Source organism: Notechis scutatus, chromosome 3 (genome assembly GCF_049901735.1).
Source record: "Notechis scutatus isolate UNSWTSFEM ecotype Mainland chromosome 3, rNotScu1.2, whole genome shotgun sequence".
In the NCBI taxonomy this organism is placed as follows: domain Eukaryota; kingdom Metazoa; phylum Chordata; class Lepidosauria; order Squamata; family Elapidae; genus Notechis; species Notechis scutatus.
Window position 1 is genome coordinate 83,637,674 of NC_142011.1, and position 13,633 is coordinate 83,651,306.

General features: G+C 36.5%; 1 protein-coding gene across 1 annotated transcript in view; it reads right to left on the reverse strand.

The window, feature by feature from the left end:
• GLMN (glomulin, FKBP associated protein) overlaps positions 1 to 13,633 on the reverse strand; it is a 38,970-nt gene that overhangs the window by 7,302 nt on the left and 18,035 nt on the right. Inside the window, exons 9-16 of the mRNA XM_087960611.1 lie at positions 9,818 to 9,871; positions 9,247 to 9,277; positions 8,263 to 8,352; positions 7,353 to 7,394; positions 7,191 to 7,264; positions 6,851 to 6,935; positions 1,441 to 1,550; positions 426 to 489 (exon numbers count right to left, since the gene is read on the reverse strand). Coding sequence (XP_087816737.1) covers positions 426 to 489; positions 1,441 to 1,550; positions 6,851 to 6,935; positions 7,191 to 7,264; positions 7,353 to 7,394; positions 8,263 to 8,352; positions 9,247 to 9,277; positions 9,818 to 9,871 — 550 coding nt within the window. The remainder of the gene's footprint in view (positions 1 to 425; positions 490 to 1,440; positions 1,551 to 6,850; positions 6,936 to 7,190; positions 7,265 to 7,352; positions 7,395 to 8,262; positions 8,353 to 9,246; positions 9,278 to 9,817; positions 9,872 to 13,633) is intronic.

The following is a 13,633-nucleotide window of genomic DNA, read 5'->3' on the forward strand; positions in this document are numbered from 1 at the left end:
GAATTGTTATATATGGCTATTCAAAACACACACACACAAAAAATCTAATCTGAATTTCTAAACAAGCCAATCAAAGGAAGAATCTCTGCCACCTTGCTTGGGGCTCCCATGGGAACACAGAGCCATGTGGGTTGGTAAGCATTCTGAACACCCCCCACAATATCTTAATTCTGAATATTAACTATTTTTGCCATTTAATATAATTTTATATACAGTTTTCATGTTTTTATATTTTACTTGTACATCATCACCAAGACCCACTGTGAGGGAAAAGAGCAGTTTTTAAAGTTGATTAATACATTCAAGAATAATTCAATATTTCAATATATTTCAGTTGTACCATTTTTTAAAGGTCTACAATGACACAATCTATCTTTTTCAAGTAATACAATCATTACAGAATAATTTTTTTCTTTAAAAAATACCTTATTGTCATCTTCATTATCCTTAATAAGTAAATATCTCAGCAAATTCAGTGAGGCCATTATCCTGAAAATCAGAAATGTCAAATAATCAGCTACATAAAATGTTATTCATCACGCATTGATATATTCATTTGTGACAACTATTCTCAATTCCATAAATTCTTCATCAGATACAGAAAAATTACTGTATTACAAAGGATTCTTAATATTTCCATTGAATGGATGGCAATGTGTATTCCTCCAGATGTTTTATTTATTACTATTTACTATTACTGTTACTAATAACAGTAACAACATTTTGATCTTTACTACACTACTGGGAATGTTTTTTCAGCTTATCTAGCAGCCTTGTACCCTGCCTCAATTTTTCACCCTTAATAAAAGTACTGGCAAATGTTAAGCATATGTTGAGTTCCTACAAATAACATGCTTCATGCTTGTTGTGAATGGTAAAAGCAAAATGACATATTTGGATTAGTGAAGCAATTATTCCACAGTTTTTTAACAATTATTTTTTTATTTAATAGTGCCTTTTGTCATCAGAAACTCATAATATGCTTATAAACTCCACTGGAAACTTCAAATAAGCAAAAGAACTCTTAGAAAGTTATTTTGTTAACAAATTATAATAACCTTAATGAAACACCTCAGAGAATGTCAGCCCTTCTAGATAGACCAGACTTAAACACCGAAGTTATGAATACTAAAACTAATTTTCATTACAGTATTGCAGTAACAGAATTCTGCAACTCTGGATGTGCTTCCCACTGACTGTCTTTATCCTAAAGAGAATTACTGAGAGTCGAGTTGGAGAAATTTTCTCTTGCTTTGCACTCACTTTTTTTTTTAATCTGACAGTTGCTTTGCTGCTGTTCTTAATCCTGTTAATTGAGTGTGGTTACATGATGACCCGGTTAACGATCACACTGACTATAATTCCAAGCTCAATTATGGTTGTGAATCGAGGACTAGCTCTACAGAGAGATACTTTTGCGTCACCTTTGTCACATCTTACCTGTCTGAGTGCTGCAGAAGATCAGTTTCAGCACCTTCAGGAAGTGAGAGCACCATGTCCAACAGAGAGATCAGCTGGAGTCCAGTAAAAAACTTGCTGCCTTCTTCCCTCTGGGGAAAAAAAAAGTAACACAGGAAACAGTAGTAAGTGCTTCATATATCGTCTGCATTACTATTATAGCTAATAGTATAAACCACTGGTATAAACAATAAACAAATTTACTTTTTATTCCAACTACCTATAAATATGTTTAATCTCTTTCCTTAATTGCTTCTTTCTCTTAATTTAATTTGAATTCCAAAAGCATGGTGCATAACCTAAACTTGATTTCCTTCCAGAGATATTTCCTTATCTAAACAAAGAAATGACAGGGAGTAAAAAAAAGAATGACAGGGAGCAAAAAAAAAGAAGCAATTTTTGAAGCATTGTCGCTGGCAGGGAATGTCAGAAATCACAAACATGTGACCCTGATTGATCAGCGGACTCTGGCATTATTGCAATTACCACAAGTCTGCAAATTAACTGGTCTGAAGATCTTTGAAATTTCAATTCCACAGGAGTAATGGGTCCAAAATTCTGTACACATTCTTTTGAGATACTATGATTCAAAAACTGTTGCCCTATGATACACCATTTCGGGTAACTGAAGGTTACAGACAGGCAGACAGGAGAGTTTTCGTAGTATTTAGATAGATATAATTAAACAGGCCTTATCTTCATCGACAAAAAAATCCAAAAGTCCTATTTGGAATTCATTGCATTAAATATCCTAAATGTATTTTAATCTACATGGATCAACCCATATTTTTCAAGATGTGTAAAAGCTATTTATTAAAAAATCTTTCTTTTAAATATGGTAATGAACAGTATTGAAAAAAGAAATGAGTGTGAAGCGAGACAGAGGGGCACTGGCGTATTCTGACATACCATGCAGTTTTAATTTCTAGATAATCACTAAACCCGAAACAAGTACTGTATATACTCGAGTATAAGCCTAGTTTTTCAGCCCATTTTTGTGCTGAAAAATCCCCCTCGCTTATACTTAAGTCAGATTCCCCTCTGAAAAAAAATGGTGTGGAGTCGCGGCCTCCGGCGGCAGCGACTCCCAACAGCCAAGCCGGGAAGGGAAAGGCAAAAAGCGCTTTGCCTTTCCTTCCCGAGGCGGCGGGACTGGGGCCGCGCCGGCGGTAGTGACTCCTGACTCAGGGGGCCTCCGAGGGAGGGGAAGAGAGTGACTCCTGCCTCCTGCTGTCATCATCATCTTCTTCTTTGGGTTAGTGAATCAATTAAACCTTTCATGATAGTGAGATCGTTTCCCAAATTAATTATTTTTTTTTGAAATTTACCAGTAGCTGCTGCATTTCCCACCTCGGCTTATACCGAGTCAATAAGTTTTCCCAGTTTTTGTGTAAAATTAGGTGCCTGCGCTTATATTCGGGTCGACTTATACTCAGTATATACGGTAATTATTTTTATTCTGCTTTCACATATGTTCATAGCTTCAATGGTACTATTACTGCTACTAATAAAGATAGTTGCAGAGACATGATGCCTGACCTGGAGGCTGGAGGGGGGGGAGATATAATATATCAAAACTAATGTTCACTCTGTAACTACAAAGTTAAACAACCCAACGGGGTTATCTTGGCTGGAAGGCTAGAGAAGTTTCACAGCTAATTCTACACTAACGTAATGCTAGAATATCAATATTTTCAGTTTAATTTAAACATGATAGGAATCTCAGAGCAAGAGATGAAAAAATCTTTTAGTGCTTTTTATAGAAGCACCAATACATTGAAGTATTAACTCTGCCAGAATGTTATCTGCTAGAGAACCCATTGCATTCCAGCTTTTTCTTTTTTGTTCAGTTGATAAGCCTCAGCCATTTATTTGAATGAGGACAGAATAAATCCGGTATTATGCTCTGCAGATTATGTTAAGGTAATTCACTAACATAGACATTTGTTATAATGATACATCATACTTTTCAGATAATTTTTTAAATATGAGGTATCCAGCTATTTTGGTTCTCAAATCTTTGAGTGAAGCCCAAAGACCATTTTGAGAATTAAACTTTTTTTTTTTTTTTTAACTATAGCACCTAGTTTCAAGGTGGGTTTGTTAAGTTGTTTATCATTACCTTTTAATTAAACATTAATTTGTTCTGCATTGTTAACCTTCATTAACCAGAAGGATAATAAATCGTAGTCCCTTTTACAAATGTTTACTTGTAAACATTTCTTTGTTCTGCTCTTCCATCCTTTTATTTACTTGGATTCACTGAAAATATATGTATTTTTTTTTTAAAAAAAAAACAAGTTTTATTAAAAGTTTCAACAACAAACAAATCATTACATATTAAATCTTTCCTGTCTTTCTACAAAAATTTCCCCAATATTCTCATAAAACACAAACAAACACAAACAAACATAAAAAAATCTTTTAGTAAAGTACCTTGCCCCAGTTACCTCTCTTTGCATGGGCAGCGCATATCACTCTTCACAATTCTATCTTATTTAATCCATCTTAATTAAATCATTAAATTTGTATCTTTTGCCCATTCATTATCCCTCTATCTCTTCTTATAATAAAAAGAATTTCTCCTGAAATCACTAATCAGAGTATGATGCCTTTCTATCCTCCCCCTAAGTTAGTAAAATTAACATTCAACATAACAAATACCCAATTTGGTTCTGCTTGGTACATTCTATCCACCAAAAATGTTTAAATACATTGTATCCTCCTTTCCTTCAATATTTATTACATCTCCCATCCAATTTTAAAGCTTTGAGGCTTTTCTCCGCCTTTCCTTTCTTTCTTCCCCCACCAAATCTTCCTACCCCCTTCTTCTTCTAACCTCTGCCTTGCTGGGATCCCTTCTCTGTTGTGTTCCCTTTTTCTCTTGTTTGCTATCATTATATTTACTTTGCATCATATTTTTCTCTTTCTCGAATGTTTTTTTAGATCTTAAGTCCTTCATTTTCCTTGCTCTCTTCCTTCCTTCTTCCTTAGATAAGTTTTGGGATTCAATGAAGATGGCGTCTTCGTCTCTTCCTTGTTGTTCTTCTTCTGTTTCCATCTGTTCCATTGTCTGTTGGTAATTGACCAGCGCCATTTCTAGAAATAGAAAAGCTTTTTCCATGCCATCTTTGCAGGCTGCTTTTGTTTGCTCATATTCATCCCTCAGGTCTTCAAAAAGGAAAGCCATTATAAATAAATCTTTTCTTTTCTTTATTCCTCTTTCTTCTTACACCAACCAAATATTCCGAGAGAAAGGTAAAACAATCCCAAAATCCACAATCCTCAATAAATCCAAGCAAGCCAAAATTCCCCCTTCCTCTTCCAGGGGTGGTATCAAACAAATAAAAAAAAAAAAAAGAGTCCAAATCTATATTTTAAAGCCTTATTAAAATTATATTTCTGTCCTCAAATCTTCAAGGCATCTCCTCCAACAAGATCCAAATTTATATATTTTCTTTATCCTCTCCCTTCCGGCTTAATTCCGTCGGGAGGGAGAGTAAACTTTCCTTTCAGCACCTCAAAATAGCCGCTTTTTTTTCTCTTGTGGAAAAAAATCATCAAAAACCATCTTTTCCAGGAATTAAATTAGATAAATCTCAAAGCCCTGGGTCCACCAAGAAGAACTTTCACTTTCAATAACTTTCTCTTCTTCCTCCTGCGCATACTTGCCCGGCTGTCGACTTCTTTGTGGCGGCCATTGCGGACCGCCGCTGCACCGTCCTGGTAAAAGGGGTTCTGCCGGCAGGAGGGGGTCTGCAACACCCCAGACCCTTCCTCCGGATCCCCTTACCTTCAGCTAGCCCCAGGGCAGCCTTGCTCCGCACCCATCCGGGTCAGGAGCCCCAAACGGCTAGTGCGGCAGGGATCGCGCAGCTTCGCGAATCCCTACCGCTCGCGAAGCCGACAAACCGGAAACCTTCTGAAAATATATGTATTTTAGCAGACAGCATAGAATAGGTTTTTTGCTCTTAGTTTTTGTAGCATTATTCATTATCAGTAACAAGTCCAAGCCCCAAGAATGATGTGATGGTTCTTTCAAACTCATTTATTTTTTCTACATCCACATACAAAATCTTGCCAGCCTAAGCTCTCTACTATCTGTATTTACCAAATACTCTGAAAACTATTAGGAAGGAGCTGTCTTCATTTGCTTTCTCTCACACAAAATATCTGGACCAAGCTGCCTTTTATTCCTCTAGAAAGGGGGTATCAAACTCAAGGCCCATGGGCTGGATTCAGTGGTGCTTAAATCTGGTTCATGGGGCTGGCCTGGAAACAATGAAGAACCAGCCTGCAGTGCTTCTGCCAGTGAAAATGGAGCTGGGGGGGGCATGTGTACCCCCTCCATGCCCCGTTTTCAGCTGCAACAGCTCCTGCAGCCCTCTGCCAGCAAAAACTGAGCTTGCCCTGAGGTCTGTTTTTGTTAGCAGAGGGCTATCACGAAGAAAGGATGAATAAAGGAGAATAAAGAGGGAAGGAAAAAGAAGGGAAGGGAAGGGAGGGAGGGAGAGAAGGAAAGAAGATTATTATGAGAGTGAGGGTCTCAGGGAAGTCCTGGCTTAGCACATGGCTACCACAGATAACCCCGACATGAGTGACATGAAGCTGGCCATGGCCATGCCCACCATAGCCACACCTCCCAGCCTTCCAAGGTCAAACACGACCCTGATGTGGCCCTCAATGAAATTGAGTTTGACACCCCTGCTCTAGAATGCACACCCTCCCTCACGGGAATCCAGCTTACTGAATTGCATCACAAGTGTACTGAAAATGTTAAATAAGAAGAAAACAAATAGATGATAGAACAAATCAATCCATTATGAAATAATGTATCATAAAGTATGATAATTTGTCCCTGGTTATTTTTTTCTTTTTTAATTAATATTTTGGTGTGGAAGAAGAGGTGTCCGGAAAAGGGAAGGGAGGCCGCCAAGAGGGCCCCCTCCTTTAGACGGCGCCCACCTCCTCCCCCCCCCTTTCCCCCCCCCCCTTCCTTTCCGGGCCCGGGTGGGGGGGGTGTCGGGGGGGGGGTGCCCGGCGTTTCTTAGGTTGGTTGGTGCTCGGGAGGCCGGGGGGGGGGGGGGCGGGGGGGGGGGGGGGCGCCGCCGTGGTCTCGGGTTTCTCTTTTTTTTTTTTTTCCTTTTTTTCTTCTGGGGGGGGGGGGGGGGGGGGGGGCGGCCGCGCCAGGGCGCAACTCCCACCCCCGCCGCTGGGGGGGGGGGGGGGGGGGGGGAGGGGGGGGGGGGTTCCCCAAAAAGTCGATTTCATTTTAATCAGAAGAATATCATGTCTGCTTCATCTACATTCTACAAAATTGTGCATTCCAAACTTGATTTAACTCTACAAGAGTCTCTCCTTCACTTATGTTGCCTTCATTAGTTTTTCTCACCTTTAAGGACAAATCAATTTGATTTTTAATATTCTGAATAATGTGTCCTTCCACGCCAGAATGATTGCTCGTCTTCAATAAACATCTGTAACCAGAAGACCCAAAAAAGAAAAGAAAAATTATGCTCCAACTCATTTTCTCCATCCTTGTGGTCTCGTCATTTCTGACAATTGGCATGCCAACTGAGATTGATGGAATTTGCAGACTAAAATTGTGGGAAATCTAAATTGGGTATAATTTTTCTTAAAGATCATGTTTTGAAAATATAAAAGACTAGTACTACAGTCACATTAACTACATTTTCACTTAAAATACTTAATAAAAGTAATCTGAGACAAACCTAAATAATATGTATTTTCCCTCTTCATCAAACTTATCTAAATACAGCTGCAAAATCTTCAAACTTTTCTTTCTCTACATAGAAACACAAATATAGAACATGTGAGATTTATATGCATTTTAAACCCAACAATTTTAAGTCATTGAAAACTTTATTACATACCAGAGATTCAAAAGGGCATTGAGTCATAATCTTGACCAAATCCTGCCATTAAAAACAATAAAAATTATTCCACCAATATAGTATATGTTAGACCTTACTTATAAACTAGTTGGGCAATTTAATTATTATGTACAATGGGAATCATCTTTAACTCATTAAAAACAAAAGACTTCTTCCTTAAGCCACACTAAATATATTGGAGAAGAAAAGGTGGAAAATGATTTACAACAAAGGCAGAAAGAAATGGATTATGGAATAAGGGCTAGAAATACTATATAAAGCCCAATATTGTATACCACAGCCAGAAAATTATAGCAGATGTTCAGAAGAAAGCAGAATTTTTTGCACAGGTGCAAAAATTCTTGCTTCAGATATCACAACACTATCAATTTGGCCTTTCACACCGCTTCCATTTTTAAACATCCAATACAGATGCCAGCTGGTATTCATACTTAAAAATGTGGACTGATGTCCCAAAAGTAGATGCAAAATATTTGATTCAATACTTCATGTTCTCTGTATGATATTGAAATAAAAATTGGTGCCTACTTACAATATTTGACTATTTTCACCTCTCCTTTAGGAGAAGCAGTGTTAGTTAATTGTATCTAACTAGAAAACATATAGTGCAGTACAGTATTAGCGTCCGAAGAGAGAGCTTTATTTTTGCTCCATATAAATTTTGGGATGTAAAGATGATTTTTCCATTAAAATGACAGAAATTACACTAGATTAAAAACGTACTAAAATTCTTTAAGAAAATGGGGATTTTGACTCTCCTTGTATCAGTCTGTTTAATTAGTCCCATTACAGCACTAAATAAATACTACTGACAATCTTCTTAAGGTGCTTGAGAAACATCAACACAATGCATTTGTGTAATTAAAAGTTTATAGTTTTCTCACATTACCTGAGGTGTTGTAATACAGCCTTCAAATTCCAAATGTTGAAGGAAAAGGCTATTATTTTCCAATCTGAGGAGACAGTTTTCCATAAGAGCCTATAAATTAAGTTGGATATATTAATTTTAAAAACTATGGGCACTGCTCCCAGTATATTAATCCCCAAATACAGAACACTGAAAGTATATTATTTTTAAATGTATTCAGATTCCTTATGGAGAATAATCAATTCTTCTCCTTTGTTTACATTATCCAAATTTTAAACTGCTGCAATCAAGCAACTTATAAGAATTTAGTTCAGAGTGTAAATCCAACCATCTATACAGCTTAATTTTATATCAGGTAAATAGATTGTTCTAATCTTGATCTGTTTCATAAGTCACAATAACTCAACTCACTCAACATTTTAAAACTACACTATAACTTTCAGGCTGTGTGCAAACCCAGCTAAAGAGTCTGCTTTGTCTATGGCAATTTCTTTGTTAGATATGTTATATGACACCTTACACAACTGCATTCATTAACAATAAATTGTATTTCCAGGAATACATTTCATATTATACTGTAATAATAAATAAAATCCATGTAGTATATATCTAAGCACCTGGTTTAACTTGGGCTATCTTTTTAAAAAGTTATGTGAGGTTGAATGTAAATAATATTTGCACTAGAGACCTTCAAAAAAAATCCCAGAAATTGAAAATGCATACTAGATGAAAACAGTGGCAGTGGCAAATCATTTTCATTCTATTACTACAAAAACTACATAGGCACCAGAAACCAAGCTTGGCTTTATTAACCACCCATGAAATTAGATGTCAGATTAGAATAATTCAGCGTAATTGAAACTAAGCATTCAATCTGATTCATTTTCAAGCAAGCTGACATAAATTCAAGCTTGTTCATAAAAGCGTGTTCAATTTTAAAAAGTTAGAATGAACATGTTTTCTAAGAACACATGGAAAAATAATCTATGCATATTATATACTTACAAGCCCTTTTAATAAAACAGGTTCTTCTGTCCTGCAAAATAAATAACAACTAGTTTGTTGAAGTTTTTATTTTGTTGTCTTTTTTAGAAACAATTTCAGATTCTTGTCCCCAATGTAATATTTTCAAGATACAGGGTCTGTTCTATACCAAGACCCAGCACAGACTTTCAAATTAAACCTATTCTGAGAATATATTATAGAGGTAAGAACAGGATTATTGCACTACATTTCTCAAGGCTAGCACATAACAGTATGTTTTGTCAAGTCCTCTCACGGCTATTGAAATCGAACACTATACAACATGTTCTCAAATCCAAGTGTTAAGGAGAGAGCTTTTATAGTTCAGTGCAAACTCAACTTTAAATATTAAAACTAATGCCAACTCTGTAAAATCAAGCCTTCATACTAGGTTCCTTAAATATATGAACTAACCACAATTTAGCCGAATAAGACTGAAGTATACACTTCCCTTGTTTCCAAACAAATTACTATTAATTGCTCTATTTTCCCCCCAACACTATATTTTAAATCTTTCGAAATGTAAAATAAAAAAGAAACAGCGCATACTTACCTTTTCAACAGAGCTCTAATATGTACCATATTGCACTGCAAAATATATGATGGGCTACAAAAGAGAGTGATATATACATGTAAGAATAATTTATCAAATAAAGGCAGTCACTTTCAATGTCTAAACAATGAGCATAATAATCTGGAAAATTCAGCAAACTAGACAAAAAGGGGAGGGGGGGAGATGTACTCCTGGTGTGATGGTGAATTGCTTAAACAGTTCTCCTCTTCCTCCTTCTCTCCCTCCTCTATCTTTTGAGCTCTCTCTCTCTCTCCTTTGCTTTGAAGGCAACTTTGTGTGTTATTAGTAAATATTTAGTAAGCGAAAATATTAACTATATTAACTAGAGTAAAAAAATAATCTGTGATCGTAATATGACCCTTAATAAATACAAGATGGCTATTCAGAAGAGTCTATTTCAATATACTATAATAGTACAATCTATAGAGAGATAATACATTTGAAAGAGGTGATATAATTTATGCACATATTTCCCATGTTGCGGAGGAAGTTAGTCCACCCTCCATTTATTTCTAACACTCATACCTTGAGAGGGTGGGACAGGAGGCTACAATCTCAGAATGCTGGAAGACCTTAGAAACTGGGGAAAATATTCCTTTCTTCTTTCTTTTGTTTATTCATATAAGAACAGGCAGGCTATTCTTTAATTAGCACTATGGTACCTACCATAATACATAACTATTCATAAATATGCTGATAATTAGAAATGCTAATTGGAGTTTTTATTATATGACATTTGCATTACCTATATTTGTATTTTAACCAAAAGTTAGTTTAATTATCATTCCTCACAGTAAATATTTTCAGTGTTGACTTTTCTTTGGTTAAATCAGAGCCATAACTAAGTCTGGAAAATATTTTTTTTATAAATTACAGATGAGAAACATCTTTTGTCACACAATGGAACAATCAGTTTAATATGAGTGGAAATTCTTCATCTGCTAAAGGAATCCTGGTTTTAATTAAGACATATTTTAATTTTCTAATTAAACATGAAATATTGGGTCTGAAAATCACTATATAATCTCCATTTTCAACTGCCAAATGGCTTGAATGAATTCTTGCAGCCAACTAAACATCTATTTATTTAAGCAAATAGGTTATTTCAGTCACACTCTACAAGAAATCTGTTGTTTAACATAACTTTTCTGCAAATTGAGTTGAATTATTAAGTAGGGCAGATTATCATTCCTGTGGAATTTAATTTAATTTTGGTTCTGTTAGTGAAGTGAGACAAGACTTCCAGGAGGGGGGGAAAGTTTATAGAGCTAGAATATCTTTCAAGCTTACCGTGTTGCCGGCGTATAAGACGACTGGGCGTATAAGCGACCCCCAACATTTCCACTCAAAATATAGAGTTTGTTATATACTCGCCGTATAAGACTACCCCCTCTTCCACACACCTTCCACTTTTGCACTTTTTTTTTTTTTGACGCACTTTTCTGCTTTGGACAATTTTGAAATGAGCTAATCCAATTTTGAACCAAGAATATGCAAATAGCTATGGAGTTTAGAAATGAGTTTTAAAAATATTTTTCATTGCTTACCATTAAGCGTAAAATATGTTGTAAATAAAATGAGAACACAGGAAACGTTCTCTTCTCAATACAGCTGATCTCTCTCTCTCTCTCTCTCTCTCTCTCTCTCTCTCTCTCTCTCTCTCTCTCACACACACACACACACACACACACACACACACACACCAAAACCCGGACACTGAAAATGCCTTCTCTTTAATCAAGAAACAAGGAATTCCTTAGAATCTTTTTTTTTTCCCCAAGTGGCCCTCTTTAAAAAAAAAAATGGAGGTAACACTTTCATTCAAAAAGTCTTCCAGTATCTGGAGTCGCTCAGACATATTGAAGTGAGGCAGGAGAGTAAGTGAAATTTGAAATGATCCAGCTACCGCTTTTCTTCCCCTCCCGCCCGAAGGCCATTATCTCCACGTCAAAACGAACGAGGGGAGGCAAAGAAGCCAAACACACTAAAAAGGATCTCTTTATTTTCCTACACAAGGTCACACCTACTTTTCCGCATTCAAAGGACAACCTCTCCTCACCACCACACACACACACACACACACACACACCAATACCCGCAAACAATGTTCTGGGCATTAATCACCATTGCTACATTAACCTGGTAAATTTATACCCTGCCTCCCCAGTGTTGCTTTCGGCAGGATTTCACCAGCGGGCGCTCGCTCGCTCGCTCTCTTCTCCGCTCTCCACCGTTCGCACATGTTGGAAGCACCGTAAAACCTGATAACCCACCCGGGCTCCCCATCCTTAACCTACAGCCGCGCATGCAAAACCTGCGTGCAAAAGAAAAAAAGAAAAAGAAAAGTACGCCACACGTGAGGATCTTGAATCCTCTCCTCCCCACCGCTAAGGAAGGAAGAGGGGAAAGGTTGCGGGCGTGGCGAGTGACACCCGCCACACACACACACACACACACACACACACCGCTCCCCCAGCCTCCTCCCGGCTGCAACTCAAGCTCGAAGTGGGAGTCGAGTCCTCCCGGCGTATAAGAGCGACCCCACTTGGAGGCATGTTTTCAAGTTTACATCCAAAAGTGTAATCTACCTGATATATAGTAGCAGTTATATTCAAACAAGCAAGGCTATACTTTTTTATCTGTGACGCATGTTGCATGTTCAAGATGGCATTATTACTAAGGACCTTGATGGATGCTCAATTAGTCAAAATTACAATTATAAATTCTTATCACAAGCAAGTAATATCACTGATCATGAGAAAAAATTCAACTAATGGAAGTAATATTACAATAGACAAACCTCAGATCAACAATAATCTAAGAAATGGAATTTCCCCCCCAAATATACAGAGCCTTTAAAGGATTTCTACATGACAGTTTAACCATATATGTGAAGATTCACATTCTGGAAGCCAATCATGCTTTTAGATCAACTTAATTGTTGTTTGATTCATTATATACTTTAAAAAACTGAATAGTTATTAGAACATATTAAGCAGTTTTATTGTGAAGGGAGAAATCTGCTACACTGTTAACTTCTCATTTAAAACAACTGGAACAAATAAGACAACAGCAATGAGAGATACATGGGGATAATTCATAGTGATCAAGCAGAAACTAATTGTCATTTCTGGGAATTTTATAAGAATGTATATTCTGGAAATATTATAAGTCCCAGAGGGAAGCCTTTTTTAAATAGAACTAATCTTCCAGAAACAGCTACTTTGGCAAGCTTAACGAAAGCATTACTTTCATTAATTCATTCTGCACAATCTGGCTTTATGAAAGGGCATATCAGACTACTAGTAGATTTATAATAATTCCACAATGAAAGAAAATGAAGCAGTAGTTTTGGCATCATTAGATGCAGAAAAAGGTTTTGCAAATATGTAATTCAAGTTTCTGGTACAAATGATAAAGAAATTGGATTTTCTTTAGAATTTATTTCTGGATAAAAAGAAGTAACTTTGTCTCATTTTTATTATAGAGGAGATAATCCTAAAGGGATAATAAAAACGAGACAGGACACATGCCAAGAATGTCCCCACTTTTTGCTAATTTTAATATAGTCTTTCAGACACTTGATAAAACAATCTTGCCACATTCAAGAACTGTGCAGACCAGATTTGGAATGCAAGTCAATGCTATACACTGATTATATTTCCAGTAGTTATCAATTATTTATTTAAAATTGTGGAAAGTATATAGCTGTATGGAAAATATTTTGGGACTACAATACTTTTACAATAAGTCTAATACCATGCCAATTGGTAACAACTTCCTAAAGAAGTAGCT